The sequence below is a fragment of the Plecotus auritus genome (assembly GCF_963455305.1).
Source record: "Plecotus auritus genome assembly, chromosome: 1".
In the NCBI taxonomy this organism is placed as follows: Eukaryota; Metazoa; Chordata; class Mammalia; order Chiroptera; family Vespertilionidae; genus Plecotus; species Plecotus auritus.
The window spans coordinates 195,737,920-195,752,786 of record NC_137770.1 but is presented as its reverse complement, the minus strand read 5'-3'; the positions used below and the strand labels follow the sequence as shown (position 1 = coordinate 195,752,786).

The 14,867-nt window shown below is 38.4% G+C and overlaps 1 protein-coding gene across 1 annotated transcript; it reads right to left on the bottom strand.

Annotated features, from left to right (window-relative positions):
- Nucleotides 1-1,503: 1,503 nt before the first annotated feature.
- NAA11 (N-alpha-acetyltransferase 11, NatA catalytic subunit) lies at nt 1,504-2,196 on the bottom strand (the record flags this gene model as incomplete). The annotated part of the gene is made up of 1 exon (XM_080668695.1): nt 1,504-2,196. The coding sequence occupies one exon, from the start codon at nt 2,194-2,196 to the stop codon at nt 1,504-1,506; it is 693 nt and encodes a 230-aa protein (XP_080524821.1).
- Nucleotides 2,197-14,867: the final 12,671 nt, after the last annotated feature.

Genomic DNA, 14,867 nt, shown 5'->3' with positions numbered 1-14,867 from the left:
TTACAAAGTTCCTTGATGGAACTTAAAGTCTTTTAAACTACTTTTTAGTGGTTGCTTAGTGTTAGTGTGTATTAGAAAGTATAATAATTTTTTTTGTCAGTTAGCTTGTTAATTGTCACACATTCAAAAAAATAACATAATGAACCTCCCAAGTAGCCATTATTCCATTTCAAGGATTATCATATCTTGCCAATCTTATCTATTTCCACCTCAGCAACCCTTTCTGTTTTCCTTTTTTGCTGGAGTATTTTAAAGTAAATCCTAGGCACCATATTATTTCACCTTTAATTATTTTAGTATGTATCTCTAATGGATAAGGACATTTTAAGTATAATACTACAATACAAATTAGCTCACCTAACAAAATTACTAACAATTTCTTAATAGCATACAGTCCATGTTCAAGTTTTGCCTGGTTCTCTCAAAATGTCTTATATTTGATTTGTTTAAATTAGGATGCAAACAATGTCCACAATGGTTGCATTTGGTCAATATGTCTCTAAGGTTTGTTCTGATAATTTCTTCCCCTCCCCCTATTTAAAAAAATGACATTTATTTGTTGAACAAACCAGGTCATTTTTTCTGTAGAAATTCTCATTCTGGACTTGACCAATTGCATGATGGTATTGTTTAACATGCCTCACTATTTTTTTAAATAAAAATGGCAGTTATAGCCCAGCTAGTGTGGCTCAGTGGTTGTGCATGGACTCATGAACTAGGAGGTCAGGGTTCAATTCCTAGTCAGGACACAAGCCCCGGGATTACAGGTTCCATCCCCAGTGCAGAAGGCAGCCAATGGATGATTCTCTCTCATCACTGATGTTTCTATCTTTCTCTCCCTCTCACTTCCACTCTCTGAAATCAATAAAAACATATTTTAGAAAGTGGCAGTTATATCTAGAGCCTTGTTTGGTTTCCAAATGAATTTCATACATATATCTATGCAATTTTCTTTGGGCATGAATAGTCCATAGGTGTTACTATGTATTTCCTATTGCATTAGGAGGCACATAATAGTTATCTCCTTTTTAGTGATGTTATACTTGTTACAGTGACTTGAAGTGTTGTCAGTCTGATCCATTATTAAAAAGTGCTCCAACTCTAACCTAATAGTATTAGCCATTGATGACAGTTGATTAGATATATAACTTCATCAAAAATTTCAAAATGGTGATTTTACAATTCTATCATTGTTTCTGCATTTATTAGTTGCGGTAACCTGAAATACAGTTCATACCAAAAAAGGCCGGATAAACACTTGTTTCTTTTACTGATTAAATCTACTTTCAGCTTATGGAGTGCTATTAACTTCCAACAGTGAGCAATGAGTTTCCCGAAACCCAATCTACACCCCGCCCCAAGACCACCAGGTGGTTTTCACTGTGAAACCTAGCAGAGCTAGGATGGGTTGGGAAGGGGCGCATTTGGGCAGGCCGAGGCGTGGCGCAGGGATTTAGGGTAGGAAGTAAGCGGGTCAAGAAGGGAGAGTACCTTAAGCAGGTTCTAGGAGGTGGAATCCGAGTCTTCTGGGCTGTCCTGGACATCGGTGCTGTCCGTGGACTCGCTGGATTCCTTGCTGTCACTGCCACAACTGCCAGTGGCCGGCTTCTTCCTCTCCTTACGGGACACTTCAGACCCCGGAAGTGTGCTCTCCGGGGTCGCCTGGATCTCCCTGGGGCCCAGCACCGCATACCGGCCCTTCTTCAGCTCCAGCGGCCGCCTCAGCTCCTCTGCCATCTGCGAGAGATCCCGCTTCATAGCATAAGCATCTTCCCCATCCGCGTAGTATTTGGGTTCCACCTCACTGACCTGGAAGTTGAGGGTGTCCGAGTACAGATGCAGGGCGGCCCGGTTACTCTTCCTGACGTGCAGGGATACATACTTGGCGCCGAAGTTCTCGATCATGGCCCGGGAGGCCTGGTCCATCAGCTTCTGGGCCAGGCCTAGGCGGCGGTGCGAGCGCTTCACCGCCAGGGAGGTGATGTGGCCATGGGGGGGATCCTCTGAGTCCTCCTCCATTTTGGCCAGGATGTAGCCCACAATCTTCCCGTCCTCGTCCTCAGCAATGTAAGAGAGCTGCGGCCAGGACAGTCCATGGTAGAAGTAGTATTTCATCTGGTAGTTCTCGGGAAGGCAGAGGAGGTTGCAGTGTTGCATGTTCATCAGGTCCTGCGGCACAGCATTGCGGATGTTCATAATGGCGGCGGTGGAGCGAAGCCAGCCCGCTGGCAGGATCCGCAGGGAGGCTATCTCCTGGCACCCAGGGCGAGGTTTACCCTGCGGCTTCAGTCCAGGGACCCAGGCCACGCGGCTGGACGGCGGGAGGCGGAGGGGTCCGAAGGCTACGCGGGAAGACAGTATGGCCCGGAGGCGGGAAGGCGGGAAGGTGGAGTGCCCGGAAGTGGAAGAGGTGGTGTTAAGAATCAACTTCCGGCAGTCCGCCACCTAGTCCCAGCCAATGAGGTGTCCACTTCATTGTGCTTGCGTGCGTGCGAGCGAGGCGGTGGGGAGGTGCAGTTCATTATGATCTCTTTGGTTTTAAATATAATGTCTGATCCATCCCTGCCATTCTTTCGTTTCAGTTTTAACTGAATTTTCACAAAACTGAATAAACCCATGTAACTGGAATTTAGATCAAGAGCCTGAATATTGCAAGCACCCCAGAAGCCCTCGCTCGTTTCCCCTTCCATATCCCCTACCCCCGTGTCCTAAGAGTAATTAACACCTAAAGGAACAGTCTTTATATAAATGGAATCATAGTGCATACATTCTTTTTGTGTCTTTTTTTTTTTAACTCAATATTTGTTTCAGCTACCTGTGTGTACTTGGGAGTTTTTCAAACTTACTTGTTCGATATCCCATTGCCTAAATATATCATTTTATTTATCCATTCTACTGTTGATGGCCATATGTATTATTTCCAGTCTGGGAATAGTAGGACTAGAGTACCTAAATGTTCTGGAACGTGTCTTTTGTTCACTGCCAAGCAATTTCTCAAAGTGTTTGCTCCATGTTCTCTCCCCATCTTTTTAATTTTAGCCATTCTTGTGTGTGGGTGGTGGTGTTACATTGTGATTTTATTTTGCATTTCCTTGATAACTAATGAAATTGAATACCATTTTTACATGCTTATTAGCCATTATATATTCTTTATTGTGAAGAGTTTTTTTGTTCATTTTTATATTGGATTGGGTGTTTTTTTCTCATTAATGTTTAATATTTTTAAAGGTATATATATTCTGGATATGAATCTTTTGACAGATTATATATATATATATATATATATATATATATATATATATAGAGAGAGAGAGAGAGAGAGAGAGAGAGAGACAGAGAGAGACAGAGAGATAGAGAGACAGAGACACACACACACACATATATAGTGAATATCATTCTATACTATTGTTTAATTTTTCACTGTTTTAATGGTGATTTTTGACATCAACTAGTTCAATATTTCCAGTTTTTAAATGTCATGGTTAGTGCTTTTTCTGTCCTGTTTAAGAAATATTTGCCTACTCCAAGGTCACAGAGATGTTCTTCTGTGTTTTCTCCTGAAAACTTTATTATTTTATATTTTATGTTTAGACATGCACTCCATTGGAATTTACTTTTGTGTATCAGCTACTTTTTGTTGCCTATATGAATATTCTATTCATCTAGCACCATTTATTGAAAAAAAAATTTCTCCACTATATCGCATTGTTGCCTTTGTCATAAATCATAGTTGCACTTTTAGATACATTTTAAGAATTCTATGCCATCTTGCCTGGTGGTGTGGCTCAGTGGTTGAGCATCAACTCATGAACCAGGATGTCATTGTTCAATTCCAGACAGGGCACATACCTGGGTTGTGAGCTCAATCCTAGTAGGGGGCATGTAGGAGGCAGCCGATTGATGATTCTCATTATTGATGTTTCTCTCTCTCCCCCCACTCTTCCCTCCTCTCTTTGAAATCAATAAAAACGTATTTTTAAAAAGATTAAAAAGTATCTGGGGTTGTATTAAAAAAGAAAACATCATAGAACAAAGATTCACTGCCATAAAAATATTTAGTATTACACAGGAAGCAGGATACCAAGGGGACGGGGTTGAGAATGACAGAAAAGGAAGGTTTCTTGAAGTGAGCAGATGATTCAGCATTAAAATCGATACACAAGGTGGGACAGGTAGGGGCTGGGAAGAGGGGGGTATAGGGGCTAAAGTGGGAGACATCTATAATACTATCAATAATATATAAATTATAAAAAGTAAAATTACTAATTTAATCTCCTTTTTAAAAAAAGTAGGATGTAAGTAGTCATTGTATGGATCTTTGTGCCTGTGGGAGAAGAGCCTGGAAAACTTCTGAGAGACATAGCATTTTCTTTGATTCTTCAGATTTGACTCCAGTATCTTCTTTTCTGGGCATTCTTATTAGGTTCCTTACTCCATGGAAAAATGAACTACTCCCTTATTTATGTCTTCCTCTCAATCATACCTATGCGATATGTATGTCATTTATTTTATTCTTAATTCCTATACTCTTTGTTTCTTGAGGATATGACCCTGTCTTATGAAAATAATTGTTTTTCTAGGGACAAGTAAATAGCATGCTGCATAGTGAGTCTTGAGTGAATGCTTATATAAGTATGTAACTATAGGTATAAATATATTAAAACAGGCTAAGTAAATCCTTTATGTGGTCCAAGTAAATTGTATGATTATAGTATATATTTTTGTGTAATGATAGCAATTATTATTGCTTAAAGTGAGTAATGAGAAAATATGATTCTACTTATGCTACATCACTTTCTACACTTCGCATTATTTTCACTAACCAACTACATTATGTACCAAATGCTACAATGTCTAGGCTACTCAGAGATTTGCAGATCATTTTCATTATATAAGAAAAAAGTAAATTGAACATAATTTAGCAACCAACTACATCTCTAAATTTTTCTTTTATGTCATTGTTGTAACTAATGTTCATTTCTGATTCTTCACCCACACAGTATGTTTCTCAGATTTACTTGCCAACTAGACTACAGGTACATTAGGTCCATGGGGGGTGGGAGGGTAGTGCTGTGAGAGAGGAAAGATGGGGGAAGCCAGAGTTTTTCTCACCTACTCGCATATTCCTGAGTGGTTATCTCCCTGCTGTGGCTGGTTTCCTCTGTGGTTTTAGCTCCCCACTAGACAGCCTCTCTTGAGTTCTAGTTTTCCCACTAGGTGACTATTGCTTCTAGTCTCCAGTAATAAGACATTTCCCTTTGTCCCTGAGGCCCTAAAAGTGTTAGGGGTTTCTTGCAATTACTAATTTTTTGGTTGCTTCACCATTCCCTGCTGGCCTCTCAGCTTTTTCATCATTCATTATCTATGTATTAAATTTCCTCATTTAAATTAACCTAGAGTGGTTTCATGGCTGGTCCCTGTCTGATTGGAATTATAGTAATTGACTGTTTTTAATGTAAATTTAAATTTTATATTTTCCAAGTCTGACATACAGAACCTTAATACTCTGGCTACTAAAGGATGATAATTAGGCAAAATATTCAGGGAAAGTCATGGATTCATTGTTTTCAGATATGAGAAGGGAAGACCTATTTAAATTTATAGAATTCCTACTGGCAGAGGTACAAGAAACCGGTTCCATCATCTCCATGTATGTGTCCTAGTTGTCCCTAAGGGCCATTAGGAAATCAAGCACTACAAGGGCTTTGATGATCATCAAAAGTCACTGGTAGTTACTATTGTGTCAGCAGCAATTTGTATGCAAGGTCCTAAACGTATAACATGGAAATAGATGTGGGAGTGAAGAGTGACAATAGAGATGGAGTGATGACCAGAGACTAGCTGATATAGCTGAAGAGGTTGCTTTAAGAAAATGTGCTGGGCATTTTGCAAAGAAACTTGACTCACATTCTCGATTCAGTCATTTATTTAGCTCTGATCTTGGGCAGGCCATTTAACTTGTCTGGGCTTTCTTTCTCTTCTCTCCTCTAGAGGATGGAAATCTATTTATCAACCCTGCTACTTGGTTTTAAGAATGAAATGGAATAATGCATATGAAAGCTTCATGCAAAGGATTAGAATTATTATCAAATGTATTTTATGTTTTTAGGGAAAAAGTTACCTTGAAGCCCCAAAGAAGCTGACTGGTAGATATGCTTGATGAAAACAAAAATTGGGCAAGGCAAAGGAGATGCAGCAGTGCAGAATAGCAGAAATTATAAATGGGTTTGAAATAATTAGACTAAGCAAAGTAGTACTGGAATCACACACAAAAAGGCAAGGGAACAATAATCTCTAGCTTTTGAAAGGAGAAAACTAATTTATCTCATATTTTCCCATTTAAATCTTGTAATTTGTTCCATTGTTATAGAATCAGCCTGCTTTTAAAACCATATTTTATTCCATGATCCCTTTGGAGCCTTGGATACAACCAAATGCTGTCATCTATATTGTGAAGTAAGTAGAGTGATTATGTGAGAAAAATAAAACTGCTTGAGAAATTAGTCATAGAAATTTAGAGAGAATCTAGCATGCCAAACACCTACATAAATTGCTTTTGGTTTCCTGGTATACGACTGATTGCCAACATCTATAAATGTTCCTTTGTGATCTCCATGCTGCCTGGTCTTGTCACTTTGAAAATAGTTGACTTAACTTTTTTGTATGTGTATGCCAGAATTCAGCTGCTTGAAACATAAGTTCTTTCTCAAAATCAGGGAGCTAATAAACTTTCTCAGTGATCGTATATGGGAAAAATTCAATTTTATTTTTCTAATGTTTCTTTACAAATATTTGTTTAACAAGCATGCCGAGTATAGTTTTAGTTGGGTTGAACCATGTGTTATCTTGAATCTTTTCTACTTCTAAAATTCTGTCACTATTAGTCTAGCACAAATAAATGTTACCATTGGTGGTGTCAAAGAAGAGAGAGGTGATGTGGTGATATAATACCTTAATACTTAGTTGGAATTCACTAAAGGAAAGTCATTTCCTCTAACCTGACAGCAAATAACTTAGAATTTTTACTCTAAAAGGGGAAAACTGATGGATTCTCTTTTTCTCAGTGTTAGAGAGAGAGAAACATCAATGACGAGAGAAAATTATCGATTCACTGCCTCCTGCACACCCCCTACTGGGGATGGAGCCCACAACCCCAGTGTGTGCCCTGATCAGGAATCAAACTGTGACCTCTTTGTTCATAGGTTGACGCTCAACCACTGACCCACACGGGCCAGGCAGTGATAATTCTTAGTCATAAATAATTTGCTATTAAGCTAGTGCAGTAACATACAGGGTGTCCCCTAAAAATGTATACACACTTTGAATAATTATTAATTCTAATGAGTTAAATCTGAAAAGAAAGAAACATAAATTGAGCTATCAGAAAAAAGTATGTATACATTTTTTTGAGACACCCCGTATATGCAGTACCACCCTATTTACCCCTATTCCTGTAATTCTAGGCTAGAATTAATTTGCAAAGTAGAGCATGTTAAAGCTATCCTGCAATTTCGGGATACACAGCCATCCTTGCTAGCTGATTATGAGAATCAAGCTTTGTGAAATCTGAGTTAGCATCGCTTTGTTACAACTGATGAAAATGCAAGAGACAGAGATATATCTATTCAAAGCCTTATGCCAAAGTCTTGTTCCTGCCATAAATCTAGGTCAGATAATTTGCTTTAGTCATAGTAGTCACCAAATTCAGAACTAGTTTTGGAGAAGTAGAACTGGGTTTGAAAAATTAGTGCAAAAACAGAGACCTGACTTGCCTTTCAATATTTCATCAGGAAGATTCTTGAGTTCAGGGTTGATAGAGTTTCTCAGAACCCTTGCTAAGGTAATTCCCCTGATTCACCATTCAGAATGTGCAAGCAAGCTCAATATTATGAATGTAGGTTGTGTGTCTCAATTGGATAAACAATTCACCCAGAGTCATGTTGCCAGTTAAACACTTGTTTATAATTCACTTTCTAACTAATCCAAGAAATGTGAAGCATATTTAAAATTTTTTCTCTCCCCTAAATTTTCTGCCTGTCTTTCTCTCTCTGTTATTAGCATTTGAGTTTTCTCTCGGTTTCACTTCCCCAACACAGCCCAGATTGAACATGCAAAGCATACAACTCAGAGGAAGAAAGATGACACCTGGGTCACGAGTCTCCTGTTTCACTTTGCTAATCTGCCTCAACTGCCATCACTAATTAGGGTGAAGAGATGACTACTGCCAGGGCTGTTCCTGCTGTTGCTGTATTTAAATGCACTTGAAGAGCTATACATAATTTTTTTTCTATTTGATGAACTTAGTTCTTAATTTCTAATCTAGGAAGACAAGTGATTAATTTTCTAGAATTTGGGGACTAACTTTGTTACAGAGTTATATTCTCTTTTTTTTAAAAATCATATATATATATATATATATATATATATATATATATATATATATATATATATTAATTACAGAGAAGAAGGGAGAGGGAAAGAGAGAGAGATAGAAACATCTATATATAAAAAAGCCTAAGCAACCATTATGACCAGATGACCGGCTGGTACCTATGATGTGCACTGACCACCAGGGGGCAGATGCTCAATGCAGGAGCTGCCCCCTGGTGGTCAGTGTGCTCCCACAGCCAACCTCTCGCAGTCCCTCCCTACAGCAGGTTGGCCCCGATTGGCCCCCATTGCCAGCTAGGTCGAGGGACCCCACCTGTGCATGAATTCATGCACCAGGCCTCTAGTCAATGATAAGAGAGAATCATTGATTGGCTGCCTCCTGCACACTCACTACTGGGGATCAATCCACAAACAGGCATGTGCCCTTACTGGGAATTAAACCATGACCTCTTGGTCTATAGGTTGATGCTCAACCACTGAGCCATTCCAACCAGGCAGGGTCATATACTCTTAATGGTGAAATGTATTTTCCATTATAAAAGAGGTTTTATCACATATATTCAGAGCTTAAAAGAGAATAAACATTTATGTACTCACAATGGAACCTAAGAAACAGTCTATCGCCAATACCTTAGAAGCCACTTTTATAACTCCCTTAAATATTTTCTGCCCCCCCAAGATAATTTCAATCTTGATTTGTATATTAACCGTTCCTCACTGATATATATCTTAAATGACATATTGAGTTTTCCTGTTTTAATCTTATGTATAAAAGGCTAAGTGACTGACTGTCCGTCCGTCCAACAGTCCAACCAACTGACTAGTGGGTACGTATGATGCACACTGGCAATTTAAAAATAAACATTGACTCGCACATGCGCGATAGATATAAAGCTCTTGCTGGTGCATGGAAAAGGCTAAAAGACCGCCCTGATACTTCTATTATAGAGAAAGGGTGAATAGCGATATTAAAATATTTTTTCTAATTAATTTCCTTTCAATGTGCACAAATCCATGCACCAGGCCACTAGTAATTATATAAACTGAGTATAGTGAGTATACTTTTGTGATTTGCATTTTGTTCTCAATAGATTCTTAAGAGCCATTTATGTTGCAATAGTTTACTTAGCTTTATCATGGTTTAGTATAACATTGTATGACTCTAATGAAATAATTTGTTAATTTGTTTGCCACCCATGGACATTTGGGTTGCTTTCAGTTTTTTGGGTTTTTTTTTGGTGGGGGGCAGTGTGTTTGGCTTTTGGGTTGTTTTTTTGTTGTTGTTGTTTGCTATCACAAACTGTGTTATTTTTCTACTGCTGTATAGCAAATTTACCACGAACTTCCAGGCTTATTAAAATAGCACAAATTTGTTATTTTATAGTTGGTGGGTCACGAGTCAGGGCACAGCATGGCTCACCTGGGTTTCTTTGCTTACGATCTCATAAAGCCAGAATAAAGACGTTGGTTAGGACTGCGGTCTCCTCTGAAGTTCAGGGTCATCTTCCAAGCTCATTTAAGTGGTTGTTAGGATTTAGTTCTTTGAGGTTGTTAGACTGAAGTCTCTACTTTCGTATTGCCTGCCAACTGCTAACCTTTTTCAGCTTCAGGGTCCACTCACATTTCCCTGGCATGTGAACCATTCCACAACATGATAGTTTGCTTTTTCAAGGCCAGCAAAGAAATGTCTTTGGCTTTGAATTGCTCCTAAATTTTTTTCAGTGACGCCTGATTAGGTCAGGCCCATCAAGGGTGGTATTACTTTTGATTAACTCAAAGTCAACTAATCAGAAACCTTAATTCTGCAAAATTTTTTGTGCCAGATAATGTAACTTAATCCCTGAGGTGGTATCTCATCATATTCACAAGTAGTACTCACATTTAAGATGAGGACATTGTATGTGGGGTATATATACCAGAGGTTAGAAGTCTTAGGGGCCATTATAGAATTCAGGCCTACCACATAGACTATACTATAATCAAATATTCTTGAATGTCTTTTTGGTATTTTCTTGTAATTATAGGAGGGCTTTTTGTTTTTTGTTTTTCAACTCTAAGTTTTATGAACTGTTTCAAAATGTTTTTATTATACACAGCCACCATTAAGATAATTACTCTTGTATATATACATTGTCAATAACAATTGGAATTTATATTTCAATTAAGTTTTATAATTTTTATTTTTAAGGTCTTATCCATTGTTTGTTATATTTATTTATGATTTTTTAATTTTTATTGATATTATTTTTTAATTACATTTACTAAATCTTTGTTACTGAAAATGTTTGTATGTTAGTATTATATTCAATGAATTCACTAAATCATCTTATTACTTTTACTAATTTATTTGTAGGTTTTTTTGAGGATTTTTTATGTGGACTTATGTCATTTAATCAATAATGACAAATTTTCCCCATTCTTTACCCATATATTTTGTATTGCCTTTTCATGTCTTATTGAGCTGGCTAGAGCCTTTGTGCAATGTTAAGTAGGAGTAGCAATAAGCATAATCTGTATCTACTTTCTAATTTTATAGGTAAAGCTTTTAATGCTTAGTCATTGGTTATCTTGTCTACTATATGTTTTGGGTGGATATCCTTGATCAGGTTCTTGTCCTTGTATTTACAAATTGATGTGAAATTTCAAAGGGATTCTAACAAAAACCTCAGCAGAGTCTTCGAGGAACTTGACAAAATGATTTTAAAATGTATATGACAATGCAAATGGCTCAGAATAACCAAGACACTACTGAAGATAAAGAAAAATATGTGAGGACATGACCTATTTAGATATTAAAACTTATTATCCTATCTAATAAAAGAGTAATATGCAAATTTGCCATACCTCCGCTACACCCACAAGCCACGCCCACAAGCCACGCCCAACAGCCAATCAGGAGCTAATATGCAAATAAACCCAACCAAGATGGCTACGGCCACAGAGAGCAGGAGGGAGGCTTGGGTTTCCCCGGCAATGGAGGAAGCCAAGCTTTCCACCTGCCCTTGCCGGCCTAGGCCTCCACTCAAGGCTACAAAGTTTCAATGATAGAAGATACATAAATCCAAACAGAAATGGAGGCAGCCACAGAGATGGAAAGAGCAGGAGGCTAGGGTTGCCCGTGGCGATGGAGGAAGCCAAGCTTCTGCAGCCCTGGCCGGCCTAGGCCTCTGCTTAAGGCTACAAAGTTTCAATTATAGAAGATACATAAATCCAAAAAAAAAATGGCTGCTGCCTTGGAGCAAGCAGAAGGCTTGGCTCTGCTCCAGGCTACAAAGTTTCAATTGTAGAAGATAAATAAACCCCAGATACCAGGGCCTCTGCTTGGGTCGCCAGGGGGTGTGGCCAGCCTGCAAACCACCAAAGGCCCCTTGCCCAGGCCACCCACGCCCCAAGGGAACCCCCACCCTGATCTGGGACACCCTTCAGGGCAAACCAGCTGGCCCCCACCCATGCACCAGGCCTCTATCCTATCTAATAAAAGAGTAATATGCAGATTGACCATCACTGCAACACACAAGATGGCTGCCCCCATGTGGTCAAAGATCCTGCCCCCATGTGGACACAAGATGGCCACCACAAGATGGCTAGCAAGGGAGGGCAGTTGTGGGCGATCAAGCCTGCAGGGGAAGGCAGTTAGGGGTGACCAAGCTGGCAGAGGAGGGAAGTTGAGGGTGACTAGGCCTGCAGGGAAAGGCAGTTGGGAGGGACCCAGGCCTGCAGGGGAGGGCAGTTGGGTGGGACCAGGCCTGCAGGGGAGGGCAGTTGGGGGTGACCAGGCCTGCAGGGGAGGGCAGTTAGGGGAAAACAGGCTTGCAGGGGAGCAGTTAGGCATCAATCAGGCTGGCAGGGGAGTGGTTAGGGCGTGATCAGGCTGGCAGGCAGAAGCAGTTAGGGGCAATCAGGAAGGCAGGCAGGCGAGCAGTTGGGAGCCAGCAGTCCTGGATTGTGAGAGGGATGTCCGACTGCCCGTTTAGGCCCGATCCCACTGGTATTGGGCCTAAACGGGCAGTCGGACATCCCTCAAGGGGTCCCATATTGGAGAGGGTGCAGGCTGGGCTGAGAGACAAACACCCCCCCCCCCCGTGCATGAATTTTGTGCACCCGGCCTCTAGTCAGAAATAAAGAGGGTCATTTCATAATGATAAAAGATCAATAGGACAAAAGGATAGAACAATTCCAAAGGTTTATGCAACTGATAGCAGAGGTTCAGAATGTGTGAAGCAAAAACTGATAGAACTAAACTAGACAAATCTTCAGTTATAGCTGTGGATTTCAATATCTTGTTCTCAATAACTGATAAAACTTGTGAAAAGCACATCAGTAAGTATATAGAACATTTGAACAATATAATCAACCAACTTGACCTGATTGGATTTATAGAACAGTTTCCCCCAAACAGCAAAATTTATAATGTCCATGGTGCAGTGACTAAAGTAGATGTTATTCCAGGCCTCAAAACAAATCAATAAATTTAAAAAGATGTAAATTGTACAATGTATATTCTCTGACCATAATTAAGTTAACTATTAAATTAAATTAGAAATCAATAACAGAAGATACTGGGACATATCCAAATGTTTGTGAAGTACATTTTAAAATGTCTTATGGATCAAAGAAGAAATCACAAAGGCTATTAGGTAGTATTTTGAACTAAACGTAGTAAAGCTTAAAAAAAGAGATATACATGATTTTTGTAATGTTATCACTGTTAGATTGGGCAATGATGGGTTCACAGGTGCTTGCTTTATTATGCTTTAAAGCTTTCATATATATTACCTAAATACTTCAGTTTATTTTAAAAGTATAAAATTGAAAGATAAATAGAAATTTGACTGAAATTAACACAAGAAGAAACAAAGACTATCTGGCATAATCCAAAGTATATTTGGGCTAGATATAGCCATAGGATAGATTTCATGTTTAATATAAGAGAGCATTAAATCTTAGGCCACAATTCATGAAGTCACTTTTTAATTGTTGCTGTTTTACTTCTAAAAATATTTGGCCTCGGATAACACTTAAGAATGTACCATATCCCATGCTTGTTGCAAGTTCAGGTTCTCTGTAGTCTTTGTCAACGAATAGAAAATGAACATATGCACTCTGTGCAGTTGCTTGTATCATTGGGCATAAAAAAAAAATCTATAGCATCTGCAATTCCTTGTTTAATTAGATCCTGAAGCAATAGCTGCAGCTGAGCCATTTATTGCTCTGTAAACCAGAGCCAATAGAGGGAAGATGTTTTTCCTAACATCATTTCTGAAAGGGAAATATGTTGGCAACAGCATAGGTGGGACAACTCAGAGTGAGGAACCTAGACTAACCTCTAATGGAAACATCTAAAGCGAGGCAACATGTTCAGCATCCAGTAACAAGGGTCAAGGGAGTGGGACAGAAACTTACTCGTGACATAAAGCAGAAAGACCCATATTTTACTAGAGTCACCAGTAAAACATCACCTTCTAATTCAGTTTTTATCTTACTGAGTAAATACTTGTAGTCTTAAATCATATTTTAATTTAATAGGGATATTTTTTGGAATCATGTGTGTGTAGAAAATTTTCCTGAAATATACTCTTCACTATAAACACAAAACCAATCATTGTTAACTTATTTGATTTTTCTTTGAAATTAATGGTTCTATGTTTTTTTATTAGTAGTAATTTAAAATTATTATTGGATAAAAAGTATATATAATCTTCAAATAGCTATAATTTCTCCAGGCAACCATTTACCATGACAAAATACTGGTTGCTCAAAATCAGTATTTTCCTAGCCCTTGAAGATTAAAGTGTAAATAATCTTTCCTTCCATTACAGTATTGAAAACTTGTTTTTTAGATTAAAATATTTAAAGAAAATATTACTTCATAAAAAATGCATATAATATTTTGCTAATGGCTATATATGTTTTTAAAAATTTAATATTGACTGTAGTTCATAAAAATTACATTTTTATAATATTAAATGGGACCAGAAAAGCATGTCAGATTTATAAAACTCTTTGTTCCTGCAAAACTATAAGAGTGGAAGGCTTTTGAAGAGGGTTGGCTTGAAACACTTCATTATTTTGAATGCCTGATTAATGTTCATAGTTTTCTGTTGCTCACTTTTATGTAGGGGTTGGTCTTAAATGCAGTATGTTATGCAATGGTTTTGTCATGTATCAGTGAAGATATTAACAGTCTAATGCTAAACAGGTTCTGAGGAAATGAAGAGGGGAAAAAAATGACTTACTATATTTACTCTGAAACAAGATTCAATCTGCCACTGTATTTAATGCTATATTTTTCATTATCTCACAAGCATATGTTGAAACTGCTACAGATGATGAAGTTAGCTGCTGGGCAGAGTTATCATCAATGCTTTTCATCTTTATTTTAATAAGAGGAGCCAGCAAATTGTTTGTGACCTTTGTCAAGGGCTTCCTGGAAGACAAGAAACCTAACCACAAAATCACTAGCCTGGAGCCCTACT